Source organism: Somniosus microcephalus, chromosome 6 (genome assembly GCF_052327205.1).
Source record: "Somniosus microcephalus isolate GS21.2 chromosome 6, FLI_Smic_1.0, whole genome shotgun sequence".
Classification (NCBI taxonomy): Eukaryota; Metazoa; Chordata; class Chondrichthyes; order Squaliformes; family Somniosidae; genus Somniosus; species Somniosus microcephalus.
The window spans coordinates 31,350,009-31,371,667 of NC_140992.1; the positions used below are offsets into that span (position 1 = coordinate 31,350,009).

Sequence of the window (21,659 nt, forward strand, 5' to 3'; positions counted from 1 at the left end):
TTCCAGCGCAATGTTTTTAAAATCAGCATCGACACCTGGGAGTCCCTGGCCCAAGACCGCACAAAATTGAGGAGAAGCATCCGGGAAGGTGCCGAACACCTCGAGTCTCTTCGCCGGAAGCAAGCGCAGGCAGCGCAAGGATGGATGCGGGGAGGATGTTCTCGATGATGGGTGAAACTAGAACTAGGGGGCATAGTCTTAGAATAAGGGGCTGCTTTTTCAAAACTGAGATGAGGAGGAACTACTTCACTCAGAGGGTGGTAGGTCCATGGAATATGCTGCCCCAAAAAGCTGTAGAAGCTACATCATTACATAAATTTAAAACAGAAATAGACAGTTTCCTAGAAGTAAAGGGAATTAAGGGTTACGGGGAGCGGGCAGGAATTTGGACATGAGTCTAGGTTCGGATCGGTCATGGCCCTGTGGGTAGCGGAGCGGGCCCAGGGACCGTGTAGCCTGATCCTGCTCCTATTTCATGTGTCTAATTCTGTTAGATTCAGGAGATAGCTCTGTGATAGTAGATTGGCGGTTAGGATCAGATCAGCCATGATCTTATTGAATGGCGGAGCAGGCTCGAGGGGCTGATTGGCCTACTCCTGCTCCTATTTCTTATGTTCTTAAGGGAAAGTGGTTTCTCCAGATGCACAATGATAAAGCTATTTGCAATGTTATGCACTTTAAGCAGTTCAAGATCTAAAATGTTATCCCCAACTAGACAAGCATTAAACTGTTTAATATCAGCCTTTAATTCAAATCCAAGTTATTTGATTACTTACATTTTGTTCCCAATCTGGTTTGCAAATATCTCCAGTTGAGAGGATTGCAGAATTATCTCTAGTGATAGTTATAGACTGCTGGGTTACAGACATCGGTTAGAATCTGCAGCTGATTTATATTGTGGCACAAATCAATTCATACTGGGATAAAACCTAACTCATTCCAGGTTTAAAGTGTACAATTCAAGATTATATTATTGGTCAGGCAAGGAGTCATTTTATTGCATTGTTAACAATATAAACAGAGTATTGTATAATTATTGACTTGTGACGAGTGAGGTAATTTAATTTAATCCAGACAGTAAATCGGCCATGTAAGATAAATTATATCATTATCCTTGTTGCAGAGATCTGTTTTTGGATGGCAACAACTTACAATGTGAAGGAGCTTGTGAGCTTATCAAGTTTATTGCAGATTATGCAGAAGACATGGGCAGGAAGAAAATTGGTGCATCTTTACATTTTGAGGAGGACCCATCAACACGCTTTCTGGAAGGTGCAGTAGGATATTACATCAACCTCTTATACACTGCATCATGGCTACAACAACGAGCATGTGCCCCCTGACTGTAAGGTATCACTTGGGAAAAGGGATGATTAACAATTCAAACTAAAAAAATTAACTATAACAAACAAATATTGATCGGTCTCTCCAATGGGAATGAGAGAAGGCTGTGGGGGATGCTGATGCAGAGAGGTAGTTAACACCTGTATCTGCCTGTAGGAACTTCTATAGTAAATCTCTCAAGTCCAGGACAGCTACTTTCTCTTTTGCCTTGTCTGCATCTAAGTGGTGTCAGAGTGGGTTTTTATATTCCATCTGCTCTTATGAATTAACTGAAAGAAACCGTGGCTTAGAAAGTCGGTTGCGCAGCGCCCATTTTTTGGGTACTGAACGGCCTCCAATGTGACGGGTAGGAAGCGGGCGCACACTTCTGGCTGGAAGTTCGCCATGTTGGATAAGGTGCTTGCGCTGGCATCAGACGTGCGCGGTGGGAACATTCAAAGAATGTAACAGTAGTCACAGATATGTGATATCATCTTTAATTCTGAATGTGCACAAAAATATGCTGTGTTTTCAAATCAAATGGGTTAAATGCAATGTGAAAGAAATCCTTTTTGCGTGTGTTGTATTCAAAAGTTTTATATAACAGATTATGATTCCTGAATTACACTGAATAAGATTTTAAAATACATTAACTTGTGATTAGATTATGATTTTGATTTCACCCAAATGAAAATCCCTTCTCTTGTGCTGCCAGTTCATTGTGTTATTGGTGGTCAGTATATGCCAAAAATTAACTACAGCAACATTCTTGCTGCAGTTGTACAGGGCCTTGGTGAGACCACACCTTGAGTATTGTCTGCAGTTTTGGTCGCCTTACCTGAGGAAGGATGTTCTTGCCATGGAAGGAGTGCAGCGAAGATTCACCAGGCTGATACCTGGGATGGCAGCAGTGACGTATGAGGAGAGATTGGGTCGATTAGGCTCGTACTTGCTGGAGTTTAGAAGAATGAGAGGGGATCTCATTGAAACTTATAAAATTCTAACAGGACTAGACAGACTAGATGCAGGAAGGATGTTCCCGATGGTCGGGGAGTCCAGAACCAGGGGTCACAGTCTAAGGATAAGGGGTAGGCCATTTAGGACAGAGATGAGGAGGAATTTCTTCACCCAGAGAGTGGTGAACCTGTGGAATTCTCTACCACAGAAGGCAGTTGAGGCCAATTCATTAAATATATTCAAGAAGGAGTTGGATATATTTCTTAAGGCTAAAGGGATCAAGGGGTATGGGGAGAAAGCAGGGACCGGGTACTGAATTTGGATGATCAGCCATGATCGCATTGAATGGCGGAGCAGGCTCGAGGGGCCGAATGGCTGACTCCTGCTCCTATCCTCTATGTTTCTATTCAAGAAGCATGCAATTCAGTCAGCAGGATAACCCAGCTCCTTACGAATATGTCATGTCTGCAGTTCATGTTCGTATCAAAGTTACTTTTTTTTTAAATAACTAGGACCAAGTCAGAGATACTTACTGGAAATCAGTGTTTTAGAATTTTATAAAAGGAGTTTATTCTATTTCTTTTCAACTGCACGTTACAATCTTTAATTGTGATCTGCTTATTCATTGGTTTGTTTTTCCTTCTTGTTTACCAGCAACTGAAAAATCTGGTTTGCAGTCAGTCATGTCGAGCCAAAGCATTGGACACAATGTTGCCATTGCTGGTGAGGATGTTGTGCACAGCAACATCACTGGATCAGTGAAAAAAAAAGGTAATCATCCCAATATCATGTTATTACCTTATTGCATGAAGTGTGCAAATCGAGACCACACGTTTAAAAAAAAATCAGATGTCAAGAATAACACAAGGTAACAGTTAATAAAGGAGTTGTATTCTTCCCCACAACAAGAGCAGGTCAGAGGCTGGGTATTCTGTGGCGAGTGTCGCACCTCCTGACTCCCCAAAGCCTTTCCACCATCTACAAGGCACAAGTAAGGAGTGTGATGGAATAATCGCCACTTGCCTGGATGAGTGCAGCTCCCACAGCACTCAAGAAGCTCGACACTGTAATGATATCAGCAAATAGTGATGGTATTTGCCTGTTTGATTATTTATGCCTTACCAGCATATTTGCCTGATTGATTATTTATGCCTGACCAGCAGAGGGCATGTGAGAGACAAGCAGTTTAGTTTTAGTTTCGTTTTAGATGGATCTCTAAGATGGTGTCTCCTGTAATGCTGTTAACTGAGTTGAACATACTTTAGATAAAAAGTCATTCTTTTTCATGAATGTGTCATCATTGAACCCACATACAAATCAATACATGGTGTCAGAAGAAGTGATTGAAAGAGATGAAGAGGAAAAATCTGAAGTTAAATCAGCTCTCCACATATTAGCAAGCCAAAAGAGAACATCGTTACTTACCATTGGAGAATAGCTAACGAAGTGAAAAATGGAAGGTTTACACCCACCGGCGAAGCTTCAGTTGACAGGTAATGTGGCTGAAAATTGGAGAAGGTTCAAACAACGTTTGGAGTTGTATTTATCAGCAATCGGAGCTGACGAGAAAAGTGATAAAATGAAAGCGTCAGTGTTCTTACATGTCGTGGGTGATGAAGCGCTGGAGGTGTATAATAACTTCACATTCGCTGCTGATGGAGACAAAATGAAGCTGGATAATATAATGGAACAGTTTGAGGCCTACTGTATACCTAAACGTAACGTGACGTTTGAGAGGCACAGATTTTTCACATGTGTACAGAAAACGGGAGAGATTATTGATCAGTATGTGACTGAACTGAGAAACCGAAGCAAAACATGTGAATTTGGGGGACTGACAGACTCGCTGATAAAAGACAGACTGGTGCGTGGTATTCCAGATAATGGTCTGAGGGAAAGACTGCTAAGAGAGCAAGATCTAGACCTGGGAAAAGCCATAGCACTGTGTAGGGCTACAGAGACTGTGAAGTCGCAGGCAAAGGAGCTGTTCAGTGACAGTAGCTGCAACGTGGATGCAGTGAGAATGAACGGACACAAACCGTTTAACAAAGAGAGCGCCAATGTGAAAAAAGAGGCGTGGCCAGCGAACAAAAATGAAAGGGGCAATCGAAAGTCATGTAGTCGATGCGGTACACAGCATACACCAAAAAAGTGTCCAGCATATGGTAAAAAATGCAATAGTTGCAACAAAAACAACCATTATGCCCGTTGCTGTAAGAACCAAGCGCAACAAAGCAAGGTCCATGCAGTAGATGAAAGCGAGATAGAGGAGTTCTATGTAGATGTTGTGTCTGAAAACAAAAAAGAAAAAAGACTGGATGTTGACATTAAAAGTGAATGACATACATATTCCATTTAAATTGGATACTGGAGCACAAGTTAATGTGATATCAGAGACTGATTTTAAGAAAATTAGACCCAGATCAAAGATACATGGAATAAAAGTGAAAGTGACAGGATACTCAGGTACTGATATACCAGTGAAAGGAAGATGCATTGTCAAAGTGACACACAAGGACAGAGAGCACACGCTAGCATTAATCGTGGTGCCAAAGGATGTGCAAGCCATACTAGGTTTAATAGCCTGTGAGAGACTAAACCTGATAAAGAGAGTCCTCGTTGTGGAAAGCGAAGGAGAGACAGTCTATGATGAACTCATGAAAGAGTACAACGACCTATTTCAGGGGCTAGGCTGCCTTCCAGGAGAACACACGATCAGAGTAGATAAAAGTATGACACCGGTCATACATCCATGCAGAAAAGTTCCGTTTGCTCTTCAAAAGCAACTGAAGGCAGAGTTGGACAGGATGGAAAGCCTGAACGTGATTCAGAAGATAGATGAGCCAACTGAGTGGGTGAGTTCCCTTGTCGTTGTGGACAAAAAGAATGGAAAGCTCAGAATTTGCCTGGATCCAAGAGATCTAAACAGAGCAATAAAGAGAGAACACTTCAAGCTTCCTACACGTGAGGAAATCATGTCACAGTTTGCAAATGCAAAGTATTTCAGCAAGTTAGATGCATCATCAGGATTTTGGCAGATGAAACTGGACGAGGCAAGTTCAAGACTGTGCACATTCAACAGTCCATTTGGCAGATACAGATTCCTAAGGTTACCATTTGGCATTGCCTCAGCTCCTGAAGTGTATCACAAAACAATCCATATGATCTATGAGCACCTGGAGGGAGTTGATACATCAATGGATGACATCATAGTATGGGGAACCACGAGAACTGAACATGACGAGAGACTGAAAAAAGTGCTGGAAGCAACAAGGAAAACAAACCTGAAGCTGAATAGAGAGAAATGCCAGCTCGGGGTGACAGAACTGACATTCGTGGGAGATATCCTTAGCAGTGAGGGCATCAGACCAGATCCCAGAAAGGTGTCCGCCATTGAGAATATGCCAAAGCCACAATGCAAAAAGGACGTGCAGATGTTTAATGGAATGATCAACTACATGGGTAAATTCATATCCAACCTCTCAGAAAAGATGGCGCCACTGAGACAACTAACTGAAAAGAACATAGAATGGGAATGGAATCATGAGCATGAGAAGTCATGGAGCGATCTAAAGAAACTGCTCACAGAGGAACCAGTTCTGAGGTTTTACGACCCAGCGAGACCCATCAAGATATCATCAGATGCATCACAGAGTGGGCTCGGTGCCATTCTTCTGCAAAAATATGACTACTGGCAACCTATTGCATATGCATCGCGCTCAATGACAGACGCGGAGACGCGATATGCTCAAATAGAAAAGGAGCTGCTCAGCATCACATACGCCTGTGAAAGATTTCACCAGTTTGTGGCAGGACAAGCAATCAGTGTAGAGACTGACCATAAGCCCTTGATTGCATTGTTCCAAAAGCCACTAAATAGCTGTCCGCTTAGAATACAAAGAATGATGATCAGGCTGCAACGCTATACACTGAATGTTGCGTACACACCGGGTAAGCTGATGTATACAGCAGACACGTTGTCCAGAGCTGTTGACCCAAGTGAGCCCGCAAACACCAAAATGGATGAAAAAGTGAACGCCTACATGGACATGATCACAAGTGCATTGCCCATAGCAGATGCAAAAATGGAGCTCATAAAGACTGAGACAAACAAAGATGAAACACTGAGACGACTGAGGAAAAGCATCTTGGATGGATGGCCCAACATGAAGCAAGACTGCTCACCTGACATGGCAGAGTACTGGAACTGCAGGGCGGAACTATCAGTGGTCGAAGACATCATCTACAAAGGAAGTAAAATTGTTATCCCAAAGAGTCTGAGAAAAGCGATGCTAAAAAGGATCCATGGAGGACATCTGGGAATCGAAAAGTGTAAGAAAAGAGCACGAGAGGTGATGTACTGGCCACGAATCAACCAAGATGTGACAAATGAGGTGTTGAACTGCACAATATGCCTGAAATATCGAGCAAGCAATCCGGTAGAACCACTAAAACCACACCCAGCGCCAGACAGACCTTACCAGAAGGTAGGCGCTGACCTATTCGTATGTCAAGGGAAGGACTATCTTGTAGTCACAGACTATTACTCCCTGTATCCAGAGGTTTGTAGACTGTACACCACCACTGCAGAAGGTGTGATAAGATGTATGAAAGCCATATTCTCCAGACATGGCGTGGCAAGCGAGGTCTTCACAGACAACGGACCCCAGTTTTACAATGCAAGTTTCCGACACTTTGCCAAAGAGTGCGACTTTGTCCACACAACGTCAAGTCCTCACTTTCCACAGTCCAATGGACTAGTGGAAAAATCGGTCCAGACAGTGAAAAGACTGATGTACAAGGCAAAAGACAGTGGAACTGACTTCTACCAGAGCATGCTTGTATACCGCACAACGCCGCTCGAGTGTGGTATGTCACCAGCCCAACTCCTTATGGGACGTCTGCTAAGGTCAAACCTACCCATCCCGGAGAACCTCCTGAAAACAAAAGAGGGGGAGAAAGTGAGGAAGTTCAAAGAACAACAGAAAGAAAAGCAAAAGTACTACTATGACAGAGGAACACAAAACCTACCTGAACTCCACACTGGTGACCAAGTAAGGTTCAAAGACAAAACAAACATATGGACTCAGAAGGGAACTGTCCTGAGTGAAGTCCAACCAAGATCATACACCATTCAGACAGATGAGGGTGCTGTTCTGCGAAGAAATCATCGGGATCTTCTCATGGGACCAGCCACAGCAGGTCAAAAGACTGATACTGTTGAACAACCTGATCACACAGCAGGTCAAAAGACTGATACTGTTGAACAACCTGATCACACAGCTGAGAACCAATCATCTGAGGCAACAACTCAGATTCAAGGACAATCAATCAGAAAATCCTCAAGACGCGTGAAGCCTCCTGAGAGACTCATTGAGCAAGTTTAAGGACTCTTGTTATAGAAGGAAGTAATGTTATCTTATTCTTTCTTCAAGTTCTAGGTATTTACATATTTCAGGTGAACACACAAAACAAGGTTAAAAAAACCTTGATCATGATAATGATAATGTAAGTTCATTAAGTGTTACAGTTAAAATGCAGAGTAATACAAAGAAAACATGTTGTTAGATAAAAGTAAAATACTTTTGTTTTAAGAAAGGGAGATGTAATGATATCAGCAAATAGTGATGGTATTTGCCTGTTTGATTATTTATGCCTTACCAGCATATTTGCCTGATTGATCATTTATGCCTGACCAGCAGAGGGCATGTGAGAGACAAGCAGTTTAGTTTTAGTTTTGTTTTAGATGGATCTCTAAGATGGTGTCTCCTGTAATGCTGTTAACTGAGTTGAACATACTTTAGATAAAAAGTCATTCTCTTTCATGAATGTGTCATCATTGAACCCACATACAAATCAATACAGACACCATCCAAGACAAAGCAGCCCGCTTGATTGGCACCCCATCCACCACCTTAAACATTCACTCCCTCCACCACCGGCGCACCGTGGCTGCAGTGTGTACCATCTACAAGATGCACTGCAGCAACTCGCCAAGGCTTCTTCGGCAGCAGCTCCTAAACCCGCGACCTCTACCACCTAGAAGGACAAGAGCAGCAGGCGCATGGGAACACCACCACCTCCAAGTTCCCCTGCAAGTCACACATCATCCTGACTTAGAAGTATATCGCCGATCCTTCATCGTCGCTGGGTCAAAATCCTGGAAATCCCTCCCTAACAGCACTGTGGGAGCACCTTCATCACACCGACTGCAGCGGTTCAAGAAGGCGGCTCACCACAACCTTCTCAAGGGCAACTAGGGATGGGCAATAAATGCTGGCCTTGCCAGCGATGCCCACATCCCATGAACGAATACTTAAAAAAAATACACAGTGGGGAAGAATAGAACTCCCATCTTATTCCAGAAGTGAGCAATACCTAATGACATGCAAATGATATTCTCCTACAGGAGTGAGTTATTGAGGTCTTCCTACTGAGTGGAATAACATTTGGCTTTCCACTGTTCCACATCAGGGGGTAGAGTTTCCGCTTTGGGAGCAATGGGAAATTTGCCCAAACTCATTTGCATCATCTCAAACGTAAAATCTTCCATGAACCAGTGCAATCGGTCAGCGTAATAGAATGTAATCGTTTATTTTATTTTTTAATTCCTTGATGTTTTTAAGAGTGGTAACTTGGTGCAGTTTTATTAATACAGCTGGTTTATCACAAAAAATAAGCCTTTTTAGTAAGTGTCTAGTCCACCAACTCGATTTTAAATCACTGAAAATACCTTTTTTTTAAACTATGCTGAACCATTTATTCGTTTTATTGGTTTTCACTAATCAGTTTCTTAGTAAATTAAATATTTTTCAATATGTAAAAACTTTTAAAATGTGCCTACTGGATCCTCCTCAAACGGGAACAAGCAAATGCAATCGGCGGAAACTCACCATGCTCGTTATTTCGATCTGGGGGCGTGGCCAGTTTTGGGGCTGGCTTCCAGCGCAATGTTTTTAAAATCAGCATTAAAGATCGCGGAAACTCGAATTACGCTTGACGTAACTTACGGTCAATTTCACCTAATTTGTGCTGATAATACTAGCGGAAACTCTAGCCCCAGGTATGGGGGTAAATGTGTTAATAGTATTTAATTAGTTTTAATTCAGATTAGATTAGAATTAAGATTGACATGTGAATTGTCTTGCACCTCTTTCCAGGCATATGGGTTAACATCGTGAAAAAGCCCCATAATGGGATTTAAGCATAAATTCATAGAGCTATTTCTGCCCAGCCTTCTGCCATTTTTATGAGTGCATTGTTGAACTAATGTGGGTTTATTATGTCAAATTTACCATCAGTCACTTTAGTTCCGTACAGCATTTAAATGAGGGAATGTCACATAAGGTCACCAAATCCATCTAATGTCCAGTAATTATCACAGCCAAAGGAAAAGTCATTCCAATCATGATGTTGGTACACCATTACCTAGAAATTACTGTCGCCAACATCAGCAGACAAATGTTTAACACATTTGTGTGAGGTTTCTCGGTCTGTTATTTTAGCTGAGGGGTTAACCTATTTAAAATAGTGGACATGCCATAGGAATGCATTAAGCATCCATCAATTAATATCACCATTGTTTCTAGGCTTGTATGAAGAACTGAAACTTGCATTGCAACAAGTTATTGTATTATAGAACTTTCATGTGTTAAGTGCGCAACTTTCTCCACATCTCTGTTCTCCTTACTCGAAGTGAATCTGCTAATAAATCCCCACTAAACATCACTGGCGCTATACAGCGACAACCAGACAAAAAGTATTGCTGCCCCTCACCACCTACTACTGTACGTTAATAACACGAGCAGAAGTGTATTTGTCGTATCGCCACGAAGCCTACTAAACTGAAACATATTCCATCTACCACCACACAAAAGCAACTACATTACAAATATACTGAAACTGCCACCACTACAAGAATAAATAAAATATCACAGTTCTATTGTCAGGTATTTGACAGACTATGAATGGATGGAAGAAATTGCCACTAAGATAACCCTTAGCAATATATTCCAAACAACTAATAACTCTGTCTTCAGACACTGATTGCTCCCTTAATAATCTAAATCTGCAGACCAGTCTGATGTGCATATAGATGCCCATCTCCATCCTACCAGTAGAATGCTAATTATTCTGTCTCACTTCATAAACACGTGGTAATGATTGAGATAATGCCATGTTATCAATTGGATCACTGGATATTAACGCTTATGCACTAATAATCATTCAAAACAGTACTCTACATGACTTTCTGTTGGGAGAAAACTTCATTAGAACTGAGGTTCAAACTCGCTTTGAAATCCAACGGTGAAAATTGGGGCGACTTGGATTAATTCTGGTTGTTTGTACCACCCTGAATTTACCTAGTTTGGATTAACTTTTGAGTGTTTATGCCACTCTTGCTTGCTTCAGATAATCGGACCAGAACCTAAAGCTGCTTCTGTGAAGCTGATTACACAATTTTAAAAAACCTGAATCCAAACAATAGTTTTGCCAGACTAAAGTCTTAATTTCCTTCCACTTTTCACTGCCCTCTCCCCGACATCAGAGATACTTACTTAAGTTTAACTTCACATTGTAGTAATGTGTACTGATAGGAGTACCCATCTCAATACCAATTGCTACAAGTCATGAAGTTTGACTTGCTGTCAAATAGAGCTATCATTAACAAAATAAAGGAGTATGACAGGTATTGTGGGATATGTTATTTCCTGGACACTTGATCCAGCCAGATTGACCTTTAATGTATTTTCTGGTGCTGTACATTCCTGTGATCCATCTTGGGCCTATGCCTATGAGAACAGAGGTTTTCAGCAGTTCACAGAAGCTTGTAAAGCCTCGAGGGTAACCTGATCTTCAGGATCAGAGGATAGCATGGAAACAAGCTGTCATGAAAGACAGATGAACTAGAGGAAATAATAAATGAAAAGGAAAAGAAAATAAATCTCTTGCATACAATTTTTGTTTACTTTTAATATATTTTAGTTTGTATGGTTTTTGAAAGAGCCAACTGTCCAACAGAAAAATAGTGCTATCTTCAGCATTTAAAGCAGATTTGAACCTCGTCACTTTTACAGTTCTGTCGATTTCACTCTTAAAATCATTATAGTTCTACAAACTTCTTTCAGAATATAACTTGGCTGACATTTAAAATTGCTCTGTGCCTGGAGGTGAAGCACAAACAGCGCGTTGTGATGGAAAGACCCTTCTGGTCATACTTCTGGTGCTTCTTCCTCTGCCAGGTTTCTCGTTGCACTAAAATCAACAGGTAACAATAATTAATTTCTGCTTTTTGCACCTATGGTGTGGCTTAATCTAGTTCATGCCAGTGGCGTTACCCTGTCTGTGACTTTTGAGGCTGTTCCTATATCTTGCTTCACCTCGGAAGCTAAAGGAGTTTCCTTAATTAGAACTACCAGCGAAGTTTAATTTTACTAGAATCAAGAGTCAAAATATAAGAAATGCTCTATGAACTGATCTTTGATTTCTGTACATCGTGCTAATCCCCTGAGAAGGGCAGTTTCCTTTGATGTGGTCAGTGTAGTTTGAGTTCACATTAATGTCAGCATACTGTCCTATGATTGATTCTTCTAAAGGTTGGTATGTCTAAAATGCCTAATTAGAGACTGTCAGCCTTTAGGCCTTCAGTGTAGTATTCTCAAAGACAATATAGTTAACTATGTTCCAAGATGTGGATGTTATGGTTGCTGGCAAAGGGCCAGATTAACAGAAGGGATTAACAGTTTATATTGCTCTATTGAGCAGATCTAGCAGTTTAAATTGAATTTCTGTTGTTTACTAAATTCGAGCTGCTGGTTAGGTTTTACGTTTTTGGAAGTCCTGCTAAGGGCAATTATGTGAAGAAACATGGATCCTTTATTGGTCCACCCTTTATGGGTAAGGCTTATTGATAGGGGGAAAGGCCTCGTTAACGGTTCTGAGTGCAGACTCGCATATGGTCCAAGTTGAAATCATTTGTAATTTGGGCACGGAAAAGCAATCGTTTCTTGGGTTATTGAGATGCTCTTATTGTGGCTGTTCATAAATATTGGGCTTGGGGATTAGGAGAACGATTGAGAGCGCACTGGAATTAGAGAAAGAAATTTGGCTCTTTTCCAGCACCTTGGACATTCTTGGAGAGTTCATGAGTAGATGGTGTCTATGTATTTTTTTTAAACCATGCCATGAGATTCACGTCTGCCCTGTGTAATATGAAGGCAACATCAAAAACATTACTCCTGACGTAATTACAGAGGTTGCTTCAAGCAACACACCAGGGGATGTAAATATAAAAAGGTCTGTTTCTGTACTGTATCTCAATACACAGAATGCAACATGAGGATAGAAAGTACTAATTGAAATAACAGGCATGCAAATCAAACGCAAGCAGGTGAAAACCCATCATGGGTACAAGCAAGCACTCCATGGGGAAAGAGTACAGGAAAGAGGACTCAAACAGAAACAAAGGGCTGGATTATACCAACCTCGGCAGGTCCATGGCGGGCGACGTCAGTGACGGGTCCCGGCCTCGCTGCTGTCTCCAGCCCGCTGTCCAAAATGATTTTCCCCAGATTGGGCTTGTTAAGCCTGCCCAGCGTGTTTGCCGGCCAAATGAAGGAAGCAGGTCTGATGACGTCATTCATGACTGGTCATCAGCCGGTTTCCTTAAAGGGACCATGTGCAAATTGATTTTGACATTTGTGCTGTCAATGTTCTACAGCATTGAGGTGCTGCAAACACTGACTAGCACTGCACAGAGGTGATCGGCTGCACCCAGGCTCTCCTATGACTCCCTCCATATGCTTATGGAGGGAGTCACAGCATGCAGGGAGGTCCTCTTCCCTTCCCATGGGCGGAAGAGCCCTCACCAGGACACCAAAGGAGTCTGGTTGCACATTGCATAGGAGGATACAAGCAGGGATGTCATCAAGAGGACCAGGCTGCAGTGGCGCAAACCTTTCAATGATCTCAGCATATCACGAAACATAGGATTACATAGGATGTACGGTTACAGAAACAAGCCTTTCGGCCCAACCAATCCATGCCGGCGTTTATGCTCCACTCGAGCCTCCTCCCGTCTTTCCTCATCTAAATCTATCAGCATAACCCTCTATTCCCTTCTCTCTCATATGTTTGTCCAGCCTCCCCTTAAATGCATCTATATTATTCGCTTCAAACACTCCCTGTGGTAGTGAGTTCCACATTCTCATCACTCTTTGGGTAAAGAGGTTTCTTCTGAATTCCCTATTGGATTTCTTGGTGACTATCTTATATTGATGGCCTCTAGTTATGCTCTTCCCCACAAGTGGAAAGATTCTCTCTGTATCCACTTTATCAAAATTTTTCATAATTTTAAAGACCTCTATTAGGTCACCCCACAGCCTTTTTTCAACAGAAAAGAGACCCAGCCTGTTCATCCTTTCCTGATATGTATACCCTCACATTTCTGGTATCATCCTTGTAAATATTCTCTGCACCCTCTCCAGTGCCTCTATATCCTTTTTATAATATGGCGACCAGAACTGCATGCAGTACTCTAAGTGTGGTCTAATCAAGATTCGATACAAGTTTAGCATAACTTCCCTACTTTTCAATTCTATCCCTCTAGAAATAAACCCTAGTGCTTGGGTTGCTTTTTTTATGGCCTTGCTAACCTGTGGTGCAACTTTTAGTGATTTGTGTATTTGTACTCCGAGATCCCTTTGTTCCTCTACCCCACCTAGACTCGCACCCTCCAAGTGATAAGTGACCTCCCTATTCTTCCTGCCAAAATGTAATACCTCACATTTATCTGTGTTGAACTTCATTTGCCAATTATTTGCCAATCTGCAAGTTTATTAATGTCCTCCTGTAATTTGTTGCAGTCCTCCTCAGTATTGTCTATCCCCCCAATTTGGTATTATCCACAAATTTAGAAATTGTGTTTTTGATTCCAAAGTCTAAATCATTACTGCAAAGCCACACTAAACCTCATCCTGCTGTGCCACTCATCACATCCCCATCACTCTGCCTTCCCTACCCTACTCCTGCACATCCTTACTCACACCAACTTACCTTGCACCTCCACCCAACCCTCTCTATCTACATTATCACTTCCCCATCTCACCAGCCACCCCTCACACTCACCCTCATTCTAGCCCAATCATAGCAACTAACAACACACAAGGGTAGGTGCTTGGGTGTTTTATACAATGTTCATGTAAAGTTTCTATTAATGTGGTGTCAAACATTGAAACCTTTACTTTCAACACTTTGCGTTCTTGGACAGATTTGTGTGCACCTTTAGGAGCGGCTTAGCGAGTTGCAGTGAATGGTGAGACATAACGGTAACACCTCCCGCAATGGTGATGAGTGTGAAAGGAATGGCTTGGGCATTGTAGGGATGCTTTATGGTGTTGGTGTAGGGTGGTGCCAACCTGGCGCATCATGTGGCAGCCAGGGTGTACAGCGTCAAGTAAAGTAAATCTGGCCATGGTGAGACCATCACTGGCCTCCAGGGCAGCATTGTGGTCAGGAGCTGATGCCCTCTGTCCTGTGCAGCATCAGCTGATTGCGGAGAGGTTGTTGTTGGTGTGCCTGGTTCTACTGGTGTTGGGGCTGATTGTGGTGGGATTCTGAGGACCAAGGTGAGATAGTATAAAGGGCACCCATGTTGATGTAATAGATGGCAGGTGAACTTGAGATGACAGAAGCAATCTGTCAATGGTGAGAGAGGTTGTTCCAATGAGATGACACTGGATAGAGAGTTTGCTCCAACCACTTGCAACCTGCGTAAAGCTTAATCTATCTTCCAAATGCAGTAAGCAACAGCTTCTGAGCTTGGAAAGTGAACAGCTGTGAAATAGGAGCTTTTATAGCACATTTGCAGCTGTCAAGTAATGAGAGGATTCCATGGCAATTCAACTCTCGCCTTGCTTACCTGACGTGATCCCCGAGCAGCACGGACACCATGGACAACTTGGTAAACTCTGAAGGTGAGCTGAAAATAGTTCTTAATGCTCTGTTAACAAGGTCATAATTGCCTCTCCCGCCGTTGCGTGTCAGGTCTGCTCAGCGCTGACAGACCCGACATTTGGGAAAGGCGAGTGGCGGCAGGTTGACAGCGGGGTCCCGACCCACTGTCAAAAAAATCAAATTTCCCACCCAACCCACCACCGATCACACCCACTGACCCCCCCTCAAAATTCCCCCCCATAGAAATTTAGTTTTAAAGATCGTAAAAAGCTCCTACTCTGCGAAAACCAAACATGTAAACATCAAACCGTGCCACCTTACACAAAATGTTACCAAAACAGTCTTCTGTAAAATTTTGAAGCAAAAAAAAAGTGAAAACCATGGAATTATGAATAAATCAAGGTAAGCCGCACAAAAATTCTGTCCAGTAATAATTGTAATCCCTCAAAGAAAATCAGCCAAATTGTTGCTTGAAAAAGAGCAACAAGGGCATCAGCAATCATATACCATTTATGGAAAGAAAGACAATGTTATTCTGTAGGGGCTAACTATGTGTACCCAGTGTGCCAACCCTCGGGAACAACAGGGCAACTGTTCTACATTATTTATTTTTCTAGTTACACCGGGGAGGGGAGGAACTCCCAAATCAAAATGTGTAAACACTTGCGAGAAATCGACAGAAATAAATGTTGGAAAAAACACTAGGGCCTAGAAATTCGGTGGTCTGCGCCACCAGTTAGCGCCCAAAGAGGGCACTTAGTGGGTTTAGCGCCACTGGCCACGCCTCCCGTGAAATTTAGCGTGGCGCTAATGGCGGCGTTAGCCAGTAGCGCTACGCCGCCACCGATGATGTCATCGGTGTGCACGGCGCCCCGCTACTGCCCCGATCGCAAAATTTGGTAGCGCCCCCCGCTGTAACGCCAGTCACAATTTGCGACCGGTTCAGGGGGGCCTACCTGCAGCGGTAGAGGTGCGGGGCGGCCATTTTTTTTGCTGGCCGCCTGCCAGCACCTCTTCGCGCAGCCGTCCCCGGCCTCCTGAGCCCTCCCCCCCCCCGCCCGGCATTGTGCTGGCTGTCTCCCAAGAGCCCGGCATTTCTCCTTGGTGCCGGGCTCTTTTGCCGGCACTCGCGATCTCAGATCGCGCTGCAGCAGGCCCCTCCCCTTTAAGAAGGGGAGGAAGGCCTGCAGTACCGCAGCGTGCCGTGCCGCAGCGTGTGGCGCTGCGGCACGTTGCGCTGCAAACTTCAGTTGCAGCGCCCCAAGACAGATGCGGGGCACCTCGAGTAGCGCCGCGCTTCCGTTTGGGACGCTCAAACTGAATTTCCGGCAGGCGCTCGCGACTCCTTCCGGGGCGGTACTTCCGGCGCCCTGGCGAGACTGGCGCCGCGCCACCGAATTTCTAGGCCTAGATTCTCACCAAGGAAAAGACCACAAAAATTCTGTGGCAAAAATAAATAGACATGACCGTTCCAAAATAGCTTGTAGAAAAACAATATAAATGCCCACATTTTAAATGAGACTTTCCCTGGCTCAGTCACAGTTTTGAGGTTTAATTGGTGTATTCAGACCAGATTTGCCAATCCATTTTCTCCGTGCTTAATTCTACATGGCATACCGCAGTGGGGTAGATTTTAATCCCAGGACATCATGGCCCAGAAATTCAGGTCAGAGGCTTCTCGCGGGTGCAAGCCTCCAACCTGCACTTACCTAGTGCGCCAGCCGTTGAGCTGTGGGCCCGCATGGGATTATGATCCTGGGCCTCCTCCAACTGCCGGCGTGCAGTGCTTGCGTATCCGAGCGGCGCAGTTAGTTTGATGCGTCCCCTGGGATCATGTGGGCCATGGAGAGCCAATGGTAGCAGGGAATGCTTCATTCATAAGTTTGACAGGAAGAGCTGTCAAACCTATAAATACTATAAGCCCCAAAACATCACTAAAACTGCAAATAATTTTTTTTTTAATCACATTTTTAAAATAACTATAAATTACATAAAATAACTATTTTAAACAATAATTTAAATTATTGAAAAAATTCATTACATTTTCTAACGGGGCAAAAATAAACTTACCTTTCTTTAAAGTATTTAAAAATAATAAACCTGTGGAAAAAATGTTTCAATTTTAATTAATTCACCACTTACCTTGTTAAAAGCAGGCCTTGCGCCTGCTTTTGAAAAGTGTAACTGCTGGAGACTTACCCTCCCGGAAAAAGCTGGAAAAAAAACGTAAGTTCAATGCGCACGCGCTGCCTCTCCGGCGCACGCGTTCCACCTCTGAACCCCTTCTTTCAGGGGAACGGAAGTGCCGGTTTCCTGTGCACGCACGAAACCGGCACTTTCGTTGGGCCTACGCGTGAGTACCCCGTGCGTACTCACGCGTTGGGACCCGAATTTCTGGGCCCATATGTCATCGGCATGAGGCCCGAGCCATTCTGAAGGCTGGGTCTGATTTACATTAGACCTGCGAGCTGTGAACGCTGTTCCATTGATCACGGGTAGCTTGCCGACTGTGTGGGATGGGGACAGGAATTCCGTTGGCTCCTGACGCAGAGCCAAGCCCAGCTGGAGACTTCATTCCGGGGGAGCACGGACAGGGTGGCAGCAGGGTGGATGATTTTACCTCTTCCCGAGCAGCCTACTCGACCGCATCCAAGAGTGTTCGGACTAGGAGTATTTGTTGATATGAAAAATAGTAATAAACTTGCATGAGAAATTATGCCAGTCTTCAAAATGTTTCTTCTCTATGTTTTGAAGGGGAAAAAAAGAAGGAACTCCCACAGATTGCTCCCTGGTTATCCAAATTGCACCTAGCAGATAATGGCATAGATGGAAGAGGAAAAGAAAGCAAAATGGGTCCAATGATGTTTACTGCAATGTTGTGTCAGTAAGTGTCTTCAAGAATGACTTGTAATCTGACTATACATGTTAACTATATTCATGGAAGTATTTCACCTGTTTTAACTGTGTGTGTCAGTATTCTCATCAAGGATCTTTTGGAATGTTTATCTAATTTATGTGTTTCAGTGTGTTCATCATTGATCTCTTTGAATGTTTAGCTAATTGATGTTTGTCACCAGGCCACATAAGCTTGGGGTCAGTTAATTTTATAATATTGGAAGAAGCACTCTCTTCTAAATCAGAACAAAGTCCTTCAGACATTAATTGGTCACTGCCCTCAAAAACACAGCTTTTCCCCCCACTTATCAACATCTTCTGCTTCTTATTGCCAAGCCAGTTTTCAATCCAATGAACTACTTTCGTATTAATTCTGTAAACATTTAAGTTTCTTATGGGCAACTTTGTCTGAAAATCCAAGTGTTCAATGGATAGCCCTCATCCATTAATTTAGTTACCCCTAGAATTCCAGATAAGTGAGGTATAACCTAGTACTTTTAATTTCTTATGACTTTTGTTCCCCTCAGCTGAACATTTATCACATTCTGTATAAAGCTCTCCTGTTTTCCACCGGTGCTGATGTTAGGGTAATTGGTCTATAAATATTTGATTGTGCCTCACTCTTGTGTGGGACTGCACTCGCCTGGTTCCATTCTTATCTATCTAATCGTAACCAGAGAATCACCTGCAACGGCTTCTCTTCCCACTCCCACATCGTTACCTCTGGGGGTCCCCCAAGGATCTATCCTTGCCCCCCTCCTATTTCTCACTACATGCTGCCCCTTGGCAACATCATCCGAAAACACAGCATCAGTTCCCACATGTACGCGGACGACACCCAGCTCTACCTCACTACTTCTTCTCTCGACCCCTCCATGGTGTCTAAATTGTGAGACTGCTTGTCTGACATACATTTCTGGATGAGCAAAAATTTTCTCCAATTAAATATTGGGGAAACCGAAGCCATTGTTTTCGGTCCCCACCACAAACCTCTCCCTAACATCTGCCTGAGGCTGAACCACACTGTTCGCAGCCTTGGTGTCATATTTGACCCTGAAATGAGCTTCCGACCACATATCCGCAGCATAACAAAGACCGCCTATTTCCACCTCCGTAACATCACCCATCTCCGCCTTTGCCTCAGCTCATCCGCTGCTGAAACCCTCATCCATACCTTTGTTACCTCTAGACTTGACTATTCCAACGCACTCCTGGCTGGCCTCCCACATTCCACCCTACATAAACTTGAGGTCATCCAAAACTCGGCTGCCTGTGTCCTAACTCTCACAAGTTCCGTTCGCCCATCACCCCTGTGCTCGCTGACCTACATTGGCTCCCGGTTAAGCAGCACCTCGATTTCAAAATTCTCATCCTTGTTTTCAAATCCCTCCATGGCCTCGCCCCTTCCTATCTCTGTAATCTCCTTCAGCCTCACAACCCCCCTGAGATATCTGCGCTCCTCTAATTCTGCTCTCTTGAGGATCTCTGATTATAATCGCTCAACATTTGGTGGCCGTAACTTCTGTTGCCTACGCCCTAAGCTCCGGGATTCCCTGCCTAAACCTGTCCGCCTCTCTACCTCTCTTTCCTCCTTTAAGACCCTCCTTAAAACCTACCTCTTTGACCAAGCTTTTGGTCACCTGCCCTAATTTATCCTTATGTGGATTGGTGTCAAATTTGTTGTCTTAAAATACTCCTGTGCAGCACCTTGGGACGTTTTACTATATTAAAGGCGCTATATAAAGACAAGTTGTTGTCACTCATGTTTGAGTATTGCTATAACATTTGGTATTCTCCAGAAACAGTTCCTTTAAAATATTAATCAAAGCTTTGCTTATTTTCTCTCTCATACTTAAATATTCTAGAATACATGTCGTCTGACACAGGCCACAGGCCTCTTTTGTAGACAGTTAAAGAAGAAGAAAAGTTCGGCAGGAGTGCTTTCTCTTCAAAGTGTTAAAAAATATATATATTTTATTAAAACTGTGGCCTAGAAATTGAGTTTGCGCTGCGCCAGGGCTTTAGCGCCGGAAGTTAGCGCCGGCGCTAAGTCCCTTTGCGCGCGCCAAAAATTCAGTAGCGCCGCGCCCAAACGGCTGCCGGCGCTACTGAAGGGTTTTAGCGCCTGAAAACTGGCGCAACGCGCCGCATTGCGGCGCTATTCCGGCGCTGCGGCGCCCGCTGCGGTGCGGCAGGCTCGGGAAGTGCAGGCCTCCTCCTTCCGTTAAGGCGGAGCTGCCTGCACCCGGCCGCGGCCCGCGCAAATCTCTGCAAAAATGAGCCCGGCACCTCGGACAAGTGCCGGGCTTGCATCTGTTCCGGGGGGGGGAGAAGTCCGGGGAGGGAGCTGCGGGCAGGCGGCCGGCGGGAAAGTGGCCGGCCGCCGCGGGGCCTTTAATGCGCCGGCGCAAACTGGAGTAAGGCACCTCTGACAGAACGTTGCTTGTGGCTGCCACGGGCGAGGCGGCCGCAACTCAATTTCGGAGTTCGGGCGGGTTACCACGGCAACCGGGACGCTGTGCACACCGATGACGTCATCGGTGCCGGCGCAGCGCTACCGGTGCAACGCCGATTTAGGGCCCCAGGGAATTTTTAAACTGGCCATAACTCTGGCGCTAGTCCCTCTAGCGCCTCAAAAGCGGCGCTAAGGCAACTGAATTTCTAGGCCTATATCTTTACTAATTACTGTTATATTCCCAACTCAAGACACCCATCCTTTATACCTTTCTTCCCTCCAGGGTCACTCTGGTGGCATCACTAATGTGGATATGCCACCTGTGTCACAGACCAGTATCATTCATCTTAATGTGGATCAAACATTCATCTGGTTTAAGAACCAATCAAGGGCATTTCACTCTGGACAGCACTCTCATTAGCTCATTATGCATTGGTCCTCACTGTTGCTATCTGCACTTCTCATCTTCCACTACATAGAAGTGGCCTGCTTCTTGTTCATGAAATGAACCCAATGCATCAAGCCTCCACTCCAACCAAGTCGGATTCACAAACTGATGCATCCTTCCTTTAAGTTCATGGGCACCTTTGATCTGAAGTTCTCATTGAAGACCTCTATGATTTTGGCACTCGTCTCTGGTTGATGAAAGGCTCTGAGGAAATCACTTATTGTTCTTTGGAGTTAAGACTTTAAGATCAGTTGGCTCTAAACAGCTTTTTGATTATTTGTTGGCATTGTAGCGGTACCACTGAGTGTCCCTTACTTACCGGACATAATTCCCTGTGATGCGGGCGAACGCGATGAGCCGGCCCAGCTCGGCCTCCCGCTCCCACGACAATCGCCGGCCCGGCTCGGCCTCCCGCTCCCGCGACTTCGGCCGCAACGGCCAGCTGCAGTGCCGGGTAAACGCGATGACGTCACGTCGCAAGTCACGTGACCGTCCCAAGCGTGGGCAAACGCGATGTCGTCATCATGCAAGTCACATGACTACCCAAGCGCGGGAAGAACACGATGACATCATCACGCAATCCACGGGACTGCCTACTCAGTCCTCGTGGCGTCTCCGTCCGGATAA

At 44.2% G+C, this 21,659-nt stretch overlaps 1 protein-coding gene across 4 annotated transcripts in view; it reads left to right on the plus strand.

The window, feature by feature from the left end:
* LOC147115573 (uncharacterized) overlaps window positions 1–21,659 on the plus strand; it is a 120,915-nt gene that overhangs the window by 78,643 nt on the left and 20,613 nt on the right. For all 4 annotated transcript variants that reach the window (XM_085989928.1, XM_085989929.1, XM_085989930.1 and 1 more), the window contains exons 5-7: window positions 1,124–1,272; window positions 2,935–3,051; window positions 17,989–18,118. In XM_085989928.1, coding sequence (XP_085846054.1) covers window positions 1,124–1,272; window positions 2,935–3,051; window positions 17,989–18,118 — 396 coding nt within the window. The remainder of the gene's footprint in view (window positions 1–1,123; window positions 1,273–2,934; window positions 3,052–17,988; window positions 18,119–21,659) is intronic.